Consider the following 21,531-nt stretch of genomic DNA (forward strand, 5'->3'; position numbering starts at 1 on the left):
GCTCCCCCCACCCATTCCCTGAGGATCCTCCATTTCTTTTGGCTTCCAGGCCTGATCCACACACCTTACTGAGGTTACCAGGCATCTCTCTGTCACTAAATCTAGTGGATAGTTTTTCAACATTTGACATAATTGACTGTGCTGTCTTCTTGAAATACTATTTTATCTTGCCTTTGACCTCTTGATTCGGCCTGACATCTCAGACTGAATCTCATAGGTACCTCATCCTCCATTTCTTTTGGCTTCCAGGCCTGATCCACACACCTTACTGAGGTTACCAGGCATCTCTCTGTCACTAAATCTAGTGGATAGTTTTTCAACATTTGACATAATTGACTGTGCTGTCTTCTTGAAATACTATTTTATCTTGCCTTTGACCTCTTGATTCGGCCTGACATCTCAGACTGAATCTCATAGGTACCTCAATCGCTACAATTCTCAAAACTGGATTCATAATGTTACTTTCTTAACCTATTTTTTTCCCTATTATTTTACCAGCTTTTCTTCAGTTTCACAATCAGGAACATAGAGGATATCTTGTTACCTCACCCCCCTCGTCCCAACCTCGGCCCCATGTTGCAATCCTCTCTATATTACTTGACTATTCCCTACGTCAGTCATGAATCCTCTTCTCCATTATCAACTTCATCGCTCTTTTCTAACAGCCTGTGCTAATCTGCCTACATCCCTTCCGTTTCCATTCCAGTGTTATTCACGCTGCTCTCAGAGTGATATTTATAAATTCTCTCATGTAACTTGTAAGCCAGGTGCACTCTGCTCTTCCCTGCATTTCACCTAGCCCACTCTCCTCCTCCTCCGTCCCCCCTGAGTTCCAAGCAGTGTTTCTGATTTGCTGCTCCTGGGGCTTTACCTTTGCGGGGCCTCACCTTACAACACTATGTCTCACCTTCAGCCAGTTAATCAGACACATCTTTCAGGTTTTTAGAAGAAGCAGCAGTCCCTTTGGAAACTTTCCCTGAGTACTGCAACTAGGTCAAACTTATTGTTCTCAGTGAAATTCACAACCCTTGTTTACATGGACTTATAAAAACTACAGTTTTGGAAGCATCATCGACTAGCTTTGAGTCTGTTCTTCTTCACCGTTTTCATTCTGGTGCTAACACAGTGCTAGGCACATAGTAGGTGCCCAATAAATACTTGTCGAGTAAAGAAAGCAAATGAGTAATTCAATAGATTCCTTAAATCTTATTATTTTAATTAAAAATAGGCATGTTTAGCCTGGCCAGTGTGCCTCAGTGGTTTAGCATAGACGCATGAACCTGGAGGTTACAGTTCAATTCTGGGTCAGAGCACATGCCCAGGTTGCAGGCTCAATCCCCAGTAGGGGGCGTGCAAGAAGCAGCCAATCAATAATTCTCTTTCATCATTGATATTTCAACCAATCTCTCCCTTTCTCTTCTTCTCTGAAATCAATAAAAATATATTTTAAAAATAAATAAATAGAATAAAATAGAAATAGGCATGTTTCTGTTTAGCTTGTGATGAAAGATATTATAAAGTATAAAATTAGCCAAATTTGAAATTTAAAAATGATTTACATAACTTTAAAGGAAAATTCTAGGATACTTTATCTATAATTTGATTATAAATTTTATTTCGCTACAACTTACTCAGACATTTTAATAAAATATCTGAAAACTGTCCTTATTAACTGAGATCATGAATGGAAAAGAGTTATGGTGAGACATTGGTTTTAACTTGATTTTGAGCTCAGTATAGTGGGGCAGTGTAACAGCCTAAGTCATTTGGCCAAATGGAGCTTAAGATGTGGTTGTATCCTGTCAAATTAATTATCTCCCACTGAAATGTTCTTACAGTATGTGTGGATGACCTCTCTACGCTTCAAGGGAAAAGATACAAATGAACAGATGTAGAAAGGAAATGAAAACTTGTACTATAACAGGAAATCTAAATAAGCTAGACACCTTCAGTTATGTAATATTTTAGAAATTAGCTATTTTGTGTTTATACCTTAGCCTATAATATAAAAGCTCTGGTGAAAGCAACATATTATTTATATTTTGAAAATTATCAAATATTTTAAATATGTATTAAAGGCAAGATACTTACTTAAAATAGTTATTTTAAATGGTCCTAAATGTTTATATTTTATGATGGTTTTAAGATGTCCTTTTCTTTTTTATTCAAAATATGGTTTAAATGCAAGGGCTTTTAGTTTTTTCTCTTTTTTGTCTCCCCCCACACCACCCCCACCTTGGCATTCTTATATGTCTTTCTCTTTTATTTTATTTGTATTCAGGGTACCAGAGAGCTGGTGTTCCTTTTCTTGACAGTGCCTGGTCGGTGGCCTCCTGTCTGGCCAGTCTTTCTGAATTCGTTCTCCAATCTCTCTTGCCCTAAAGTCTCCATCAGACAGAACTTGATTGCTCCACTGCACATGTACCTTCCTACCAACACCTTCCCCCACAGTCTTTCCCGTGTGATGAAATGATACCTGCATTCACCTTGGTATTTGACTCTAGTTTTCATGATAGAACCATTCATACTCCACCCTTCAGCCACCTATCTTCAGGAGATTCCAAATCTAACCAAATCTCACCACTTCCACTGCTTCACTTGACTCTTAGCCATAGAATATTAATTTCCTTCTGGGTGGCCTTTCTGTTTTCTCTTGTCCCCTATAGTCAGTATTTCCACCCCAAATCTAGAGTGTTTTTTGTACCTTTATTTAAAATCTCGTTGTGTTCCTTCCTGATCAAAAGAAATTTTAGTGCTTGCTTCAGCAGCACATACACTAAAATTAAAATTATACAGAGAGGATTAGCATGGCTCCTGCCCAAGGATGACACACAGATTCATGAAGTGTTCCATAATTTTGTGCAGTTCCTGGAGACAGTTCGACCCTTTGCTTGTTAACATCAAGGAAATTATATGAGTCAGAGCAACATGTGGCATCCAATACTGAAACTGTGGTTTGCACTTCCAAAAAAGAAAATTAATTCCAAACCTCTCACAGAGCATACTAGGTCCTACATGAGCTGGTGCCTCCCATCTCTCACACTCATTCCCTGTGATTCTTTGGTGGGGGCGGGTGTACTCCACCGATGCCATATTGATGGTCTTGTGAGGCCCTAACACTCCATGCATGCCCAACCTTTGCATGGCTCACTTGCTTCCTTTTCTTAGGTTGCTTCTCAAATGCCACTAAATGCCTTTCTTGGCCACATTATCAAACATCACCCCATTCTACCCCCGGGAGAGTATTGCTCTTTTCCCTTGGCCTGTGTTATATTTTACCAGAGGACTTCAGAGCAACTGACAGTGTCACCTGCTCCTGTGCAAACTATCCACTACACCACTAGGATGTGAACCGCAGGAGGGCAGGAACTTTGTCTTGATGACCAAGACCTGGAACACAGCCTGTCATATAGCAGGAGCTTATTCCATTTCTATGGCATGAAACGTCACATTTCTGAAGCCTTCTTTTGCCCTTCTCAGTAGGCTAAGTGTGCTGTGTACTCAAGACACAAGTCGGCACTGATACAGCGCTATCCCTATCAGTCCACTCCAGATGAGTACTTCTCTCCCCATCATTCTTGAAATACTGAGGGATCAATACTTTCATTTACCTTTGAAACCCCGGCAGTAAAATTATCCTTTGATTCAGATAATGTCAATTTTCTCTTAAAAATATTCTTTCAGTTTTAAAAAACAACAACAAGTAATTAGGACATAGGCTACAGCGTATTTCATTTAGCAGTGGATCATGAAGATCTCTTGTGGTTTAAAACTTTTCTACAAAATCATTTTAATAGATTCATAGTGTTTCATTGAAATGACATTTGGTGGACATTGAGAACATATGAACATATGTAATACTTTAAACAATAAAGAATTATTAAAAAATAAAAAATAGAAAGAAAAAAGTGAAAACATAGAGCTATTAAAATATTTTTGGATAAAGGCATCCCCAAAACAGTCTGCTTAAGAAACATTAATCTGGTGAAATGAAATTCACTGAGGAAATCTGAAATCTGTTGTTGCACTCTAGATGTGAACTAAAAGAGCTTTTATTTGAGAGAGGAGAAAGCGTTAGTGGTGAGAATCATTTTGTAGGAAAATGGTGACATTTAGTTGCTACCATGACATGAAATTCTAAAATGGATTTTTGAATTTTGGTAATTAGGAACCACTTGGCGACATTAAACTTGGGAGGATAAATTCTTTTTAAGAGCTAGAAGAAAGAAAAATCAAAGAATGCCAGAACTTTATGTGCCAGATCTGAAGCTAGTTATTTGTGATTTTATTAGCAATCCTTCAAAATTGTGTTCACTTTTCTAAATGAGGAAAAAGAGACTAAGTTATTATAAAAGATACTCATAGTCACACAGTTAAGTAAGTACAGAGAGCAAGATTCAAACACAGGCTTGTCTGTCTAGGTTTGGTTTTTTTTGAAAGAGAATTGGAGAAATTGTTTGCCCACTGTGCTCTGGGACTAATTAATTCCCTTGCTACTGGGTAATATGTTCATCATGGGCCTCCTGTAATGAGAACAGAGGGCGAGCACTCTGTTCATCGTTATATCCCTGGTGCTTGGAACTGTGTAAGGCAAATGGTAGGCATTCAATAAATAATTTCTAACCTACAACAATAAAGGAACAAACAAATAAACAAGTCACAGAACTGGCAGAAGATCCCGAGTTTCTTAACTCACATTCCCCTTATTTGTCACAGCTGACCACAGTCCCCACCGCCCCTTTTTTTCTGAACCAACACACGTGTCCAGATATCCAAGCCAATATATAAAATGAGTAATGGTGCTTGATTTGAGGAGTTTTTACAACCAGTGGTTACTCCATAATTCTTTTAGGAAATGCTGACGTAATCTAAAAGACATCCAGAAAAACATGCTGAGAAAAATTTTGTTCTCTTCTCTTCTTCCATCCCTCAAAACTAAACCAAACCAATGACAGTTGAAAGAGTAATTTTTTAAAATGTATCCTTATTGTGGAAAGTATTCCAGATGTCCCCTTTCCCCTCACCCCCCATTGACACAGACAACAGTGTGGTAGGCACCCCCACCCAGGCCTGCCACACTGTTGGCTGTGTCCGTGGGTTATGCATAAATGCATATAAGCTCTTTGGTTCATCTCTTCCCACACCTGCCCTGTTGCTCCCTCTGAGATTCTTTAGTCTGTTGCATGGTTCCATGTCGCTGGATCCATTCCATTCATCAGTTTATTTTGTTACTTAGATTGCACATATAAGTGAGATCATGTGATGCTTGTCTTTCTCTGACTGCCTTATTTCGCTTAGCATAATACTCTCCAGGTCCCAGGTCCTTCCATGCTGTCTCAAAGGGTAAGAGATCTTTCTTTTTTTATAGCTGCATAGTATTCCTTTGTGTAAATGAACCATATCTTTTTTATTCACTCTTCTACTGATGGACACTTGGGCTGTTTCCAGATCTTAGCTATTGTAAATTAGCTATGAACATAGGGGTGCATGTATTCTTTCTGATTGGTGTTTCGGGGTTCTTTGGATATATTCCTAGAAGTGGGATCACCGAGTGTTATCTCTCAGCTGCCATAATCCCTTAGTAAGAGCTAGTAATGTGTGTATCTACATGCTTCTGCATTTGGTTGACGTTTGATTTTGTATATTCTTGTAGGATATTATTTTCCTCTTTATTATTTGGCACTTGACTAAATAAATAGTAGTCAAAGCAAAAAGATAGGTTTTTGCATGATGTTTTGATACTTACCCCCAGGAAGAGTGTTCTGTCCTTCAATGTGTTTATTTTGTATCAAGGAACTGGTGGGACTCGTTGCCTTTAATAACCTGTCCCCTGGAGTAACCAGAGATCACTGCCTTTGCATTCTGGTGGCTGTTTTTAATGCCGTGTACGATTATTTTGCCAGTTGACTACAGATGAGGATTTTACTACCCTATTTACTATGACATTGATAAATGAACCAGTTTTTTCTCTTTTGTCCTAAAAAACTTAAGTGGAAGAAAGTTCACAGATCCTTTTTATCTTTGCATATAACATTTGTACAGACTCTCCACCAATGATAGTTTTCTTTTTGCATCTTTCTTTTAATATCATCTGCAAGTTCTTTGTACATCATTTTTCCAGTGATGATTTAAAGCTGACCATGTGTTTTTGAGGTGGTGTGTATAAAAGAACATACTCTTTGTCATTCATAATTCTGCATTCTGTTGCATACTGTATATGTACATATAAAATAATAATTAACATTTATTATAAAATTACAGTGTATGTAAGTATATAATAATGACTTTATGTGTGTTACCTCAGAAATTTAACATCCTATGAACTATTTCATTATCCTCTTTTGAAATAATATATTTTACTTCTAGAGAAGTGTTAGGTATAAAAAAATTGAATCAAATTTACAGGTAATTCCCATATGCTCCCTCACCATCTTGCCACCCTTCACATAGCTTTCCTATTATTATGAACTTGCATTAGTGACGTACATTTGTTACAATTGATGAGCTAATATGGACACATTGCTATTAATTAAAGTCCATAGTTTACATTAGGGTTCACTCTTTGTGTTATATATTCTATAGGGTTTTATAAATGTGTAATTACCTGTATTTATTATTATAGTATCATACCAATTAGTTTCCACTGCCCTAAATATTTTCTGTGCTCCACCTATCTTCTGGTTTCAATAGAGAAAATTCCAGCTACGAGATGAAATAGTTTTCTGATGGTCACATAGCTACACAAATGCGGGTGCTGCTGTGCCTGCCTAGCATCTAGCTCTTAATTCGTATGTTAGACTATCTGACTCATTACAGTGATTTATCATTTAGGAATCCTAACTTGGTAAGATTATTGCGAACTTTTACTGACTTCATGGAAGTATGATATGTGTATGAAGCATTTTGCTTGTGTTTTCCTTTTTTTCTCTTTGAAGTTACAGTGCTGGGAGAAATACTTCAGGGAATTAAAATTTTAACTACTGGATATTTGATGAGATGTGTGAGTTAAAGAGGAATTGTTGGCTGGAGAAACATTATTAAAATAAAAAAAGAAATGAACTCTGTTGTCTGATCATTTGATGAACACTGGCTGTATATGGCAGAGGCTGTAGGCTAGGTCTTACCTGCTAGGAAATGAATGAGCAAAGAATGTGCAAGCAAGAGTGAATCTTGTAAATGAAGGAATAAACTTAAAGGAGAGGGTATATGGAAAAATGAATCAAAGTTGCATGTAGTGTAGAATCTTAGGTTCATTATATACTTCTAGTTTTGGAAGACTTATCTCCATAAGAGTGGTTTTAAGAAAGAAAAAAATAATTTGAAGTTAATGTGGTAGGTAGTATATAAATTAGAAGGAACAGGTAGATAAGATTGTGTGGGGATTTTTGGGTTTTTTTTGTTTTTTTTTAACTTGGTACCATGGCTACGGGACACTACCCAGTGCCTTGATGCCACTTGCGGTCAGCATAGATGCAGTCAGTAATGTTTAAGGCTATAGCTAGGAAGATAGCCTAGTTTTGGATTGAATCCTGGATTAGCAGTATGTTAATCCTGAATGACAGCAGCAAGTCCTAGATAAACTGTATTGTTTGATATTCAACAAATTTGACTAGTTTCTTCATGTATAAAGTGAGCAATTAGGATAAAATCATCTCCAAAGCTAAAATGGCCATAATTCTTTACAAGGAAGAAGAAGGACTAAAAAGGAAGCAATTGAAGGGAGAATATAAAATAGACAATGATGACAGTGTTTCTCGTCATTCCTTCTATCTATCTTATCCTTTTGGTTTCTGTGAAACCATTTTTTACTTTTTTTCTTGCTTCCCTGGCTGCTTCTCTTTGATCTTTGATGAACTCACTTTTGTCTGTTCTTCTAATCTTGGTGTTTCCCAGGACTCCGGCTTCAGTCTTCTCTCTCAGTACATTCTCCTTGACCATCTTTGTTCAGATAAAAACAATACATTTTTTATGATGATTATCAACTAGACATCAGTCCACTTCGCTGGGGCCCAGGAGGAGAAGACTCCCTCGTGATCCGCTGCTGAATCATCCATTTTCTCTGTTTTTCAAGGGTCGTAAGAGTGAGGCTGAAAAGTTCTTCTTGAAGGCTATTGAGCTGGATCCCACCAAAGGAAACTGTTACATGCATTATGGTGAGTGGTTGAGAGTTTTTTCCATGTCCCCCACATTTCCTATTAATGTTGGTATGAGATTTAGGTTTCGCTAGTAAAGAACGTTTTGGGAGGACATTGACTTTGTTCTTGCAGAGTTAGCATAGTCTTCCCTTCTCACTCAAAACAGGCATCTTAAAGAGGGCTACCCACTATGTTTTCCTTTAGTCATTTTCATAGAACTTCCGTAGGGAAGGCATTTTCACAGTTGTTTCATTCAACATCACTGTGGAGTTTGAATGAGGTCTCATTGGGAAAACATCTCTCTCCTGGCCTGATGTATCATATATAATCCAACTACTAGCTCTCTTTTCATTGTAAATGATAATGCATTTTTTATGGAATGTGTCATTTTGAAGTTTCAGAGGTTTACATTTTGGCCTCAAAGTCTTAGAAGATATAGATGCACACCAGCCTCTACATGCCTGTGATTGAGGTCAAGGATCAACTGTGCACAGTGTAAACGATGGCTCTCTCGTTCAGTTTAGCCTGGGCCGGGATTATACCAGAGTGAACTTATGTAACAACTCTGTCACATCCACTCTATCATTAGTAGTGAGTCATGTGTTAAGCGAGGCAAAGTAATATAGCTTGTTTGGTGTTGTGAAAGATGTGCTTATTTCTACCAGATTTTCAGATGGAATGGCTTTTGGTGAGCCACAAAACATTTCCTTTTGCTGATCCCTTGAGGAAAAAAAAAAGTTTTTTTGGCCACTATTGGCTTTGCTGTGTGTTAGTTTTTATCAAGTAGTAAACCTAAAGATGGATGAAAATTAAATCTTGAGAAATTAAAGCTAATATGCTCATACAATATTTAATTTGTTTTAGCATTTTCCAGTGAGTAACAATAAATCAGTGACAGGGTATGAGTGTGGAACATGGAAATAGTCAAATGGAGGATACCCTGAACCAACCACAAGTCCATTTGTTTGTTTACATTGTATGGATATGTTTATAGGTTTGTGATGCTTTATCTTCCCAGCATAACACAGCATGTAATTTCACACAATTTATTGCCTAACCACTTCTGCTTTTGCTTCACAGTGCAATTTTATTGCCAGGTTAAGATAGCAGTCAACTAATTTAAGTTTGCTACAGAACTTATTATTACAAGTTTTCTTATATGAAGTATTTTAAGTTAGGATTTTCTTGTGGATACTGTTGTGGGTACCCCTACTTTGCATTAGAGTAGTCCCATGATCATTCTCTCTGAGTGCTGCAGGACCTCCTGTCATCTTGTTTTTTCCTTATCTTGCTGCCAGCATTTCCTTTTGCCTCAAACTAATTCTACTTACGGCATCTTCTAAGTTTGTTTCCCTTAATTTTATTACATGGTTTAGATTTTTCACAACCAATTCCTTTAAATTTTATCATTGCTTCCTTTGAATTGAAATGGAAAAAATCACTATTATATTGAAGAGTTAGTCCCCCTAGTCTCCCTTTATTCTGGCTGGTCTGTCTTTACCCACTTCTATCTTTGTATGTATTATTATTATTATTATTACTTCTATATTATATCATACTTCTGATTTTTCTTTTTCAGTGTGGTAGTAGGAAGTACTTCTCCCATGAGAAATTTTTGGATTTATTTTAATTTTTTATGTTTTTTTTTTTATTATTATTTTAGAAAGAGAGGAAAGGTGAGGAAGAGAGAGAGAGAAATGTTAATAATAAGAGAGAATCACCGATTGGCTGCCTCTTGCATGCACCCTACTGGGAATCAAGCCTGCATCCCGGGCATGTGCCCTGAAGGGGAATTGACCTAGTGACCTCCTGGTTCATGGGTCAATGCCCAGCCACTTAGCCACACCATCTGGGCTGGATTTAGTTTTAACAGAAAGAGCAACAAATTTATTATTGCATGTTATTTAGAAAACAGTGGTAACACATGCTTAGCAAATACATGTGTTAAAAAATGATTCTTCTTAGTACCCCTGGATTATTTAAAAATTTTGGCATACATACATTATCAGAAGTACATTTATTTCCTACGGGAGGAATGACTACATAATTTAGTATAATTTTATAATATTCTTTTCCCCCACTCTCGGGGAGGAAATGGAAGACACTCAAGATGAGACATCAAAAGGAAAAATTTCAGCACAAATAACCTACAAATGGATAGAAAGCCCATAACTGAGTGACTGAAATGTCTATTTCCCTGTGCTCAAGTTATTATAGATGCACATTTAATGGAATATTAATGATTTTTTAATTTAGGGATATGTACTTCAAATGACTAAAATTTAGAACTGGAAATTTATTTTAAAATTATCTAACGTAACCCATTCGATATACAAATCAAAGTCTAGGAAAATGAAGTTGACATGTCTAAGTTAGTTGTGGGTAATTGAATTTTGGGTTCTTTTATAACCGTTATTGCTTTTTCCGCTAAATGTTCCATTTCTTTTCACAACATTGGTAGATAGACAAATGGGTGTGTAAGTAGATAGATATTTTTTATTAGTTGGCCCCTTTGTTCAGTTTTAGAATGTCAACGTCATATAAGTCATGACAGCTTAAAAGTCTTAAGGAAGGTTTTTTATTAATGTTAACATGTATAAGATATATCTAATAGATGCAGGCATTTTTCTGTTTTTAGAAAGTGAATAGGGTGATGTAGGAAATAAACAGCATATTGTCATTTTTAGAAGGTGATGAGGTGAGAAGTCGGGTACTTGTTGAAAGCAACTACTCAGGTAAAGCATCTTTGAAGAGATTATATTTGAAATCTGTAAGCTTAAGTCAGTTATTTGAAGAATGAGGTAAAAGTTTTCAGACAGCAGAAACAGTAAGTTCAAAGGTTACAGACAAGACCAAGTTTACTTTCACAGCAGAGAAAGAAGGCTAATGTGAGTAGGAGTAGATTGAACAGGAAGGGAGAATGGAGGAGAGGAAACTGTAGAGGAGGCAGAGGTGGAGTGCACGGGCTTTGTAGACCAAACTTAGGAGTTTGTACTTTATTATTCTAAGAGCAGGACAGGATTAGAGAAAGGTCAGAGTAGAGCAAAGGGAGCTCTGTTGGGGCTTTAGGCAAGAAATGATGGTGGCTTGGACTAGGGAGTGGTTGTGGGAATATAAATACTCACCTTCTTCAGAAAATTATAAGATAATTAAAAATAAAGGGGGCTTGTTTTCCATTTTGTGCCGATGGAAATGTGCTGCAGTAGTTGTCAGTTGAACTCAGGAGTGCTCTCTATGTTAGAATTGGATATATGTTCCAAAATTGACTGAAAATTTATTTCATTAGAATTTTTATTAATTCTTGTCCAAGAAGATGCATACTATGATTCTTATATCAGTTACTATTTGTAGATATTCTTGGAATATTTATACCCCTGGAGTGAATGAATAACAATACATCTTCAGCTTAAAAATAAATGTTTAAATGAAATATGCATGTTGTTCTGAATCTTTTCAAAATGCTTTGTCACATGCCTGTGAAAAAGCAGAGTAGGCAAGTTTTGTTCTATTAGAAATTCACTACCCTGGGTGATTTTATGTGTTTTTTTATTTGTTTATCAATGATACAATTGACTTGCAAAATAGCACCCAGTTGGGACTGGACAGGGAGAATTTTAGGAATTTAAACTGGCTGCCGTGGCAATTAGAGGCAGTATTTCAAAGCACTATCAATTACTTGTATTTTGCATCCACAAGAGGGATTGCATTGCAGATTGCCTTTTATTCTTTAGGTTGCTTGTGAGAAAGAAAGCTAGGCCCGTCTATAAAATGGACTCAATAAATTGGTTAAAGGCCTGGTACCTGGTACCTATAGTCTCAGGGATTCAGATTTCCTCATTTGTAAAGTGAAAAAGTGGATGTGGGCTTCCAAAATGTTCTCACAGTCTCAGATTTCATGTTGTTTATACTATATACTCAATTTCTCATTAGTTTTTCTTTTTTTTTTTAACCTCTGCAATTATTAGTTTATTAGTATCATCCAGGACTCAGATGTTGAGTTTTCCTCCTGAAATTACATAAACAAATGCAAATGAAAATATCCAAGTCAAAATTATGTAACAAAACAGCACTCTATCACAAAAGCATGTAAAATTAAAAGAACGCTATTTTAAAACACTGGCACCGTAAGAGAATGATAATGTCAAAAACACAAAATTGCCAAATTGTTTCCTCAAGAGCTAAGCGGATAACCATATGACCCTAATGATTTTTGAGTCTTACAAAAATCAAATTCAATAAATTGGACAATTCAATCTGTGATACAAAGTGTCTTCTTCCCTTGTGTCTATTTGATTTATAAAGGAGCAAACTATAATTTGGAAAATATACCTGATCTTAAATGTGGCATACAATTTTAAAAGTTGGCCTAATTAATTACAAATACCTTTAATGGAGTCTCAAGTTTCCTAAGCAATCCGTATTTAGATAAATAGAAGTCATTTACAGTTACCACTTTTTTTTTTTTTTTTTTTCAGAGCCTTTGCCAGGACTACTGTCCACCAAAAAACTTCATTCAGCGGTCATGTATTTTAAGCTCACGCTTTTGGGGATACATTCTCAGGCCTTCTGTAACGTGGGAACTGCAAACATAACTGCCATTACATGATAGTGGGAGTTTAAAAAAAAAGTCAAGTGCTCATGTAAAGATTAATACCAACTTTCCTATTAGTAGTCCTTCAAGGACAGACTTCCAAATGCGTGCTTCTAATGATCCCATGCTGTGAGTAGAGTGGTTACTTTGCACTTTGTAAATGTAACAGGGCTATGTGAAAATTATCAACTGACCAGAATTTTGAGTTTGTTATGGATGAAAACAGCCTCAATTCAATTCTCATTGCCCTCATCACGAGTACACAGGGTGTGCAGACAAATACTTTTTATCAGCTAGATATATGAAAAGATAAACGCTTCAATAAACATTTGATCCGAAATGGGCAAAAGCAAGACTAGCTTCCCCTCAAGAAGAAAAATGTCAGACCTATGAAAAGGACAACAATACTAATAAAAAAAAAATTGTATTTACTGAGAAGCATTCAGGATGTCAACAAAACAGCTGCAACTTTTTTTTGCAATTACAGAGTGATATTCAGTTAATGGAACAACAATTATTTTGTAATAGCAGCATCAGAGACAACTGAAGATGAAAAAACTGGCATCCCCACATATAAACAATGTGTGCTGTGCACCAACAAGAATTTAAATTTCCATGCCAGTTTACAACCCCCATACCTACCAGGCAAGGTTAGTGGCTATTGAAAATACCGCCAGGACAGGTCTATCTAAAAACACATTTGGTCGTGTGTTAATTATACAAAATAAGGCACTGTACAGTTTAAAAACAAATCTTACACCGCCTTACATTTTAATTTTTTTCTTTAAGAGGAGTGAGTTATGTACAGGGGGATTAAATGCTTTATAGGCAAGAAAAAAAAAACCCTGCTAGAACCAACTTATTCATCATCATCATCATCATCATCTTCTTCTTCCTCCTCCTCCTCTTCATCTTCTTCCTCTTCCTTCTTTCTCTTGCTTTTTTTCAGCCACTACAACTCCCTTTTTAGCCCAGCAGGCTTTGCTTTAGCTCGGCATGCAGCAATATCCTTTTCATATTTCTCCAGTTTAGCAGGCTTCTTTTCATAAGGCTGCTTGTCCTCTGCAGCAGTGTGATTCCACATCTCTCCCCGCTTCTTGCAGTGTCACCGATGGGTAGGTCGATGCTCTCCTTTGATTTTGGGGTGATACTCAGAACAAAACAAGAAAAAGGCCGACGGGGGCCTCTTGGGTGTGTTGGGAGCCTTGAATTTCTTTTTTGTTTCCCCTTTAGGAGGGATGTAACCTTTCATTTCTCTCTCGTAACTGGGCCTTGTCCGCCTTTGCCATGTCTTCAGATTTTCCTTTCTCCTTAGCAGACATGGTCTTCCACCTCCGGAGCACTTCTTAGAAAACTCTGAGAAGTTCATTGAAGCATCTGGGTGCTTCTTCTTGTGTTCCTCCTGGCAAGTTTGCACAAAGAAGGCATATGATGGCATTTTGCCTCTTGGCTTCTTAGGATCTCCTTTGCCCGTGTCTAACTGCTTTTCCTCGGGGAGCACACAGTCACCCAGCTGGCTCACACTGCCCCGGCGCTGTCTCTATGAAGCCCATCTCATTTAGTTTTCATCAAAAATTTTAAGGAATCTTAGCAGACATGGTCTTCCACCTCCGGAGCACTTCTTAGAAAACTCTGAGAAGTTCATTGAAGCATCTGGGTGCTTCTTCTTGTGTTCCTCCTGGCAAGTTTGCACAAAGAAAGAATACGATCGCATTTTGCCTCTCGGCTTCTTAGGATCTCCTTTGCCTGTGTCTAACTGCTTTTCCTCAGGGAGCACACAGTCACCCAGCTGGCTCACACTTCGCCGGCGCTGTCTCTATGAAGCCCACCTCATTTAGTTTTCATCAAAAATTTTAAGGAATGTGTAGAAAATAGGTTTCAAATGAGGATATCAAGGATCGTGTAATGTTGTCTTTATGTGCCATCAGTGTATGCCAGTGTCCATATGAAACAAATCATCTGAGGTCTTTATGGAATTTAGTTTATAGATGTCAAAGGTGAGAACTTGGTGCCTTGGTATCTCACAGGGGCCTGTAATTCAAGGGATTTTCCATGGATTTTCCCTATAGTTCCCATAGGAAGCTTCTGTCAAAAGAATGACAGTCAAGACATGGAAAGAACATATCATAGATGTCATCATTATGTGCACAGCAGTAAATTTGATGTCGATTCAAACAATTTGAGTCAATACTAGCTGTATGTATAAACTCATACAAATGGGAATTCATTAAATACTAAGGATAAAGGCATCAAAAATGGAAAGTGGGCAGATTGCGATAAACCTTATTGAGAAGTGCTCTTTTATGTGGACCTCGTATGTTTTGTTGGTTTCTTTCCCATCCACCTCTTATCCATGTGCTGCTGACTGCAGATTTTAGCTTCACTTCCTTCATTATTGATACTCCCTCTGGGTGATGTTCCTTTCTCAGGGTTCAGCTATATTGTGAGGAGTTCTGCAGCTCTTCCTCCAGTCAGTGTTTATCAAGCACTGTATTACATGTAGGGACATGGCAAGGAACAAGACAGGTTCCATTGGAGACTGCACACTGGTGAGAGAGGCACAAATTGTGTAAATAATTATTTAATAACAGTTGCAATTAGTTTTTTAGAGGAGACACAGAATAATTAAGATGCCTTGACCTGGGTGGCTGGGGTGCAGGAGAACTACATTGGTCAACTTGCATGTAAGCTATATTGGAGTGATGAGTAGGAGCTCACCAGACAAGCCTATAGAAATGAGAGGGTGCAATGGAAAACATCAAAGGACACAAAATGCAAGAGGCAAAAGGCATAGCCTATGTCTGAGGAACAGGTCAAGGACAGAATTAGGACCATAACTAGGAGCTATGAGAAATACATTTCTGGCTTCATAGAAGGGGTAACATCCAAATTACAAGAGCTGTCAGGTTGTGAAATGAGTGCTCACTGAAGATTTTTCAAGTGTGGGTTTATAAGGACACTAGAGGCCCAGTGCATGAAATTCATGCACTCCGGGCGGGGGTGGGGGGTGTCCAGTCCAGCCTGCATCCTCTTGCAGTCCAGGACCCCTCGCTCCTTACGCCTGCCTGCAGCAGAGGCGGGAGAGGTTCCCGCCACCCCACTGCACTCACCAGCCACAAGCCTGGCTTATGGCTGAGCAGCGCTCCCCCTATGGCAGCGCATTTACCACCAGAGGGAAGCTCTGGCATTGAGCATCTGCCCTCTGGTGGTCAGTGCGCATCATAGTGACCATAGTGACCAGTCATTTCACCGTTCAGCCGATTTGCATATTACCCTTTTATTATATAGGATTAGAGAAAATTCAGGTATTTTCAAAGGGGAGAGGGATGGTCCAGACAACCATGAAATCATTTCTAACACAGGATAGTATATCATTTTTTCTCTTGGGCCCACAGAGAAGTATAGAAACTTTAAAAACTATAATTATCTGGATTATTATTATGATTTGGCTCAACTATCAATTTTAGCATCTTGAAAATGTCTTACTACATTTTACTACATTTATCAAACACTTTACCTTTTTTTTTTTTAAGTATGTTCAAGATGAAATTTATTCATAGACTTCAAAGTAGAGTGCTGGGGTCCAACCCCAGCAGGTCCAGGGGTTCCCCAAAGGTGTGGACGGAGTCGGCGAAGAAGGAATGACACAGAGACAGCGTTCAGTTGATCAGCAGCCTAGCCAGGATCGCCAGGTTCTGTAGCCATGTTCTCTTGCTAGGTTCTCCAGTCAGGTTCGGTTTAGGTTCTCTCTCTAGGTTCTTTTGCCAGGTTCTGTAGCCAGGTTCTGTACAGGATCTTTTGCCATGTTCCGTCTCTAGGTTCTGTGTCTAGGTTCTGTGTCTCTTGGTTCTGTCTTCTAAGTTCTGTCCAGGATCCTTTGCCATGTTCCGTCTCTAGGTTCTTCTCTAGGTTCTGTGTCCACTTTACCTTCTTACCTGGTGTTTTCTTGATTCTGAACTTTTTCATCCTCTAAACCCTGTGAATCAGAAATTTTCAATATATGTTGTCGTAGAAAAACTTGAAGAGTCCAGGTCTTTCAATTTTTAAGTTCAAAAGCTTCTGTTAATATTGTACTAGTCCGTTTTTCTCCATGACTGTTTATATACTATTAAATTTTATTTTTAAAATAAGTACTGAGGGAAATTGTTAAAAATATGTTGGATTGTTCATCAGTTCACACAAAAAAAAAGTAAAGAAGAAGCTTGAAATATGGGTTGAATTGTTGAGAGGCCTGTAGTTATTTTTATTATTCATAATTAAAACTAGTTAGAAGATGATGAACTGAGATTGGTTGTTTATAGCATTTCATTTTTAATCACTTCTGAAACTGCAAGAGCAGTTATTTAAATTAAATAATGACCTATATAATGATATTTCCTTGATTAAAAGTGAAAATACATTTTTGGTGAGTGTTTGCAAAATTAACTTGAGGTTACAATTATATTTACTGCTTAAGACCAAAACATTTTGTGAAAATATCAGTGTTTAGTGTCCCAAGGATAGCACAGGCCATTCACAGATACATAATTAATTCTAACTATTTTTAAATGTTATTCCACACTATTTTAATTCTTACCTATGATTTTTTATATTAAAATTCCCTGTTACTACAGTGTGTCTAATAATTAATATTATTTGATATTCATACCGATGTGTGCTTTATGTGAGATACCTTCCAAAACCTTTTAGAATTAAAAAACTTTCACATGAGTAAAACGGGGGTTGGGGGGCGGGGAAAAGAAAAGGATTCCCTAAGCTTACAAGGAAAAATTAAAGGATCAAATGTTTTTTACAAAAGGACTATAGCTAAAGAACAAATAGTAAAGTGATAAGAAATGATTTCCATAAAAGCAAAAGCTCAGTGTATTTAAGACATGAGAAACTAAAACTACAAGGAAAATAAATAGAATACAAAGACCAAGGGATTTCAACAAATAATTCCTAAAAGAGAAAATATAACAGGTTTTAAAAGATAGGTAAACATACAATTTTATTAGAAATCAAAGAAATTTAAATTCAAGACCCACTGCCATAGTTCCTTCAGGCTGCTAGAGCAAAACACCACAAAGTAGGTGGCTTATAGACAACAAAAACGAATCTCTCACAGTCCTGGTGGCTGGAGGTCTGAGTTGAGGGTGCCAGCATGGTCCAGTGCAGACTCTCTTCTGGGTTTCAGGCTTCTTGTATACTTGCCTGGTGGAAGGAGTGAGGGATCTCTCTGTGGCCTATTTCATGAGGGCACTAGTCCCAGTTATGAGGGCCGAGCTCTCCAAAGCCTCTGCCTCTAAAACTATCACCTTAGGAATTAGGATTTTAAAACATAGACTTAGGGAGGACACGAGCATTCAGACTATAGCACCCACCAAGTTTTATTATGACTCTTCAAAAATAAATACTATTAAGTATATAAGGATTATCAGATACTTCCCAATATGAGAATGATTAAATGCACTCAAGTAATATGGTACGACCTTGACTCCAGATTTCTGAGAATTTGCATAAAGAAAAATGCTTGGTTGTACGCTGGGCACCACTACGCTTTTTTAATAATGGTGCTATTATTGAAGCTTGGGGTTCCACTGTTACGTTTCTGACCCAGTGCTGGGTGCTTTTTTGTATATGTTGTCTCACTTGAGTAACCCTGTGCAGAAATAATGTTATCAGTATATTACAGATGCAAGACTTAAGGTATCAAGAGTTTGACATATTGAAGACTCTAGCTCTAGTAAGTTGTCAGACCAAGGATTTTAACCTCATCTGACTCTTAAACCCATAATATGTTTATGGTTTGCCTGCATCCTTCAAAGATATTGGCTCTTACTAGACATAAGCCTGGTGGGTCCTCCCTGGTGACAGACCCAGAATGCTGAGGTTTTGGGGGACTGGGGCTCTCCTAATCCTGTACTTAAGGCCTCAGGAAGGAAGGACCGTCCTGGGGGCAGGGAGAGAGGCTAACAGGGACAGAGTAAGGGAAGGCTCATGTGGAGAAAAATTTAAAAAAGGCTGGAGGCAAGGCGCCAGACCTGACGCTGCTGCGTTTACTTACGCTGCCTCGTTTAGTTCTTCTGATGACACAGCAAGGTTATCGCCGTTTCAATAAATGAGGGACCTGTGGCTCAAAACCAGAGCTTTGGGGATAACCAGAGTTGCCTTGCTCCAGGGATCCCAGCCCTGACCACTGTGCCTCGCACAGCGAAGGTGGTCAGTTAAGAAGGATGCACTGGATTTCAGTTACTTTTACTCCTTCCTGGTCTCATCTCTGCTTCCATTTTTCACATGGGGATAGAATCCACTTGGTTGTAAATTACTTATCACTACATCAGGCTTTGCTCAGAAGTTGCAGGTGAGTACTTGTCTTAGTCCTTTTGGGCTGCTATAACCAAATACCATAAAGAGGGTTATGTATGAACAAGACATTTATTTTTCATAGTTTCGGAGACTGGACGTCCAAGGTCACGGCTCTGGCAGGTTCAGTGTCTGGGGAGACCTGCTTCGTCATTTACAGCTGTCGTCTCTCTGTTCTCAAGTCCTTGAAGGGCCAAGGAGCTTTTTGAGGTCCCTTCTATAAGGGCAGTCATGCCATTCACCAGGGCTTCACCCTCATGACATAAGCCCCTCTCAGAGGCCCACCTCCAAGTACCATAGGCTGGGGGGTTAAGATTTCAGCACGTAAGTGGGAGGAGGAGGAAGAGAAGGCACATTCAGACCATAGCACAATTCACCGATATTCTTTTGAATCTGTCTTTGTCTAGGACTCAAGAAACCACAAAAGCAAGATTGTAAGAGCTGAATTAAATTTTTGATTAGGGAGTAGATAGTGTAATGGCTTTGGACAGTGGATCATAGATTTGGAAATGAGGCATGCCCAGCCCCATGCTAATTATCTCCCTGAGCATGTTCTGCCTTCTGCTAGCCTTTCTGCTCCTCAGTTTCTTAATGTGGAGATGATTGCTACTGCCTCCAATTGTGAGGATTCATTTACATTTTATAAAAAAACTAGCATATAATAGATGCTCAGTACATTCATTGTAACAATGACCATTTATTATTTAAAATCATAATAGAAACTCTACTACGATCCTGGAGAATGAATTATATAGAAAAATGTTTGAATACGATATATAAATGAGGAGCAGAAAATAAGAGAAGGTAGAATAAAAACCTAGGAATAAAAATAAAGGGCAATCTTTACCCATCAGCATACAGACTAAAGACCGGAGAGAAAGAGAGTAATTGCTTTCAAGAAGAAGGAGGATTATAAGTAACAATTATATACAGCAATAGAGGGAGAGGAGGTGGGGAGGAGAGAGAGATGGAGTGGGAAGAGACGAGAGGGGGATACTGTTTTTCCAGTCTTAGCTATTTTGATCTAGCTAATGAATGCACTTTGTGACTCTTGTTTGCATTCTGATTAAAGCATTGGTTCCAAAGTTTGTGTATCCTGCTCTTTACTCTTCTGTGCCTCATGGACACATCTGTAAAGCAGCACCTCCCAAAAGCCCTTGGGGATGGCCTGGGAGCGCTCTGTGAAAACTGAGCTCTCCTCAGGAAGAGGATGTAAGCTCATTGGGCCACCTCTCAGTGTTCATTGCCGCCCACCATCATTAAGTCTCAGATTAAGCTTCTTTCTTCAGTGACTTCAGCACCTGTGTGAGTCTGCCTTCTGCCTACCTCCTTCTGCCTACCTCTTCTCTTTCCTTGTCTAAGAATGCACAGTATCCTAAAACAAAAGGAGGCAGCTCACCTCTGTGTCTTTGATTCGGGTCTACCCCTCATCTAGTTATGTCTTTTCCTTCGTGTTTTCCCCTTAGGTGATAAATCTCAGATTGTTTGCAGCTCAGTATGACATTCTCTTCCTTGTTGGATCACACATGATCCCTATTGAATCTATATATTACTTAAAACTGTAAAGAGACTGTGTTGCTTTCCCCTTCATTGTCCCATCCCCTATTTCTTCTTTCTCTTTTACCTCTTCTCTTCAATTCCCCCCAGTTCCCTCTTCTCCCTGCCATTCCCCATATCACAGTCTTCATAAATCCCTCAGTGGTTTTCTGGCATCCTACCCATTTTGTAAAGGGCCAGGGAGAAATAAATTCAATGAAGAGATGAAAACCTTGCTGACCTCCTTTCAATTGAGCATGGGGCCCTGGACTGCTGTTTCTCTAATCTCCTTTTCCCTAGACATCTTTCATGCTATATGTCCAATTCAGGGCAAATTCATGGTCTCGTGTTCATTTAGGGACAGATCCAATCTCACCGCCTCCTCCGGAAACCGACTTCTGCGCATGGGCCACGAAGTCTCAATGGCACTGTACATGCGCGCCCGCACGTGGTATTTTGTGGAAGAGCCACACTCAAGGGGCCAACGAGCCGCATGTGGCTCGCGAGCCGCGGTTTGCCGACCACTGGTCCAGATTGATCTCCGGGGTGCCCTTTAGTTGTTCACCTGGTGAACTTCTGTATTTGGCCAGTAACTCTGGCATACCTAATTCACTGGGTCTCGGTAAGCCGCAGCTTTTCTTAACTCAGGCTGCCAAAACACAAAACACAACACAAAACTAATGGAAGGGGAGAGAGACTGGTTTTAAAGAGCGAGAGCATTCCTGAAATTCAGGAGATGCTCTGCAAGAGAGTTGCTCAGCAAGTCTGTTTTCAGAAAAGCAGAAGAGAAGTTTCTCCTCCATAGTTTTAGTTCTCCCAGGAAAAATTAGCGTCTGTTAACAAGTAACCAGCCTTCTTGAGCAGCATCTCCTTTGAACCACTAGTCTATAAATCCTGACTGTTGCTTTTCACCAACTCTGTCTT

At 38.6% G+C, this 21,531-nt stretch overlaps 1 protein-coding gene and 1 pseudogene across 1 annotated transcript in view; one reads left to right on the top strand and one right to left on the bottom strand.

Annotated features, from left to right (window-relative positions):
- Positions 1-21,531, top strand: part of TMTC2 (transmembrane and tetratricopeptide repeat containing 2) — a 397,072-nt gene that overhangs the window by 303,047 nt on the left and 72,494 nt on the right. The window contains exon 9 of the mRNA XM_006774726.2: positions 8,072-8,153. Coding sequence (XP_006774789.1) covers positions 8,072-8,153 — 82 coding nt within the window. The remainder of the gene's footprint in view (positions 1-8,071; positions 8,154-21,531) is intronic.
- On the bottom strand, positions 12,083-21,043 carry LOC102770626 (annotated as a pseudogene).

Source organism: Myotis davidii, unplaced genomic scaffold, assembly GCF_000327345.1.
Source record: "Myotis davidii unplaced genomic scaffold, ASM32734v1 scaffold26, whole genome shotgun sequence".
In the NCBI taxonomy this organism is placed as follows: Eukaryota; Metazoa; Chordata; class Mammalia; order Chiroptera; family Vespertilionidae; genus Myotis; species Myotis davidii.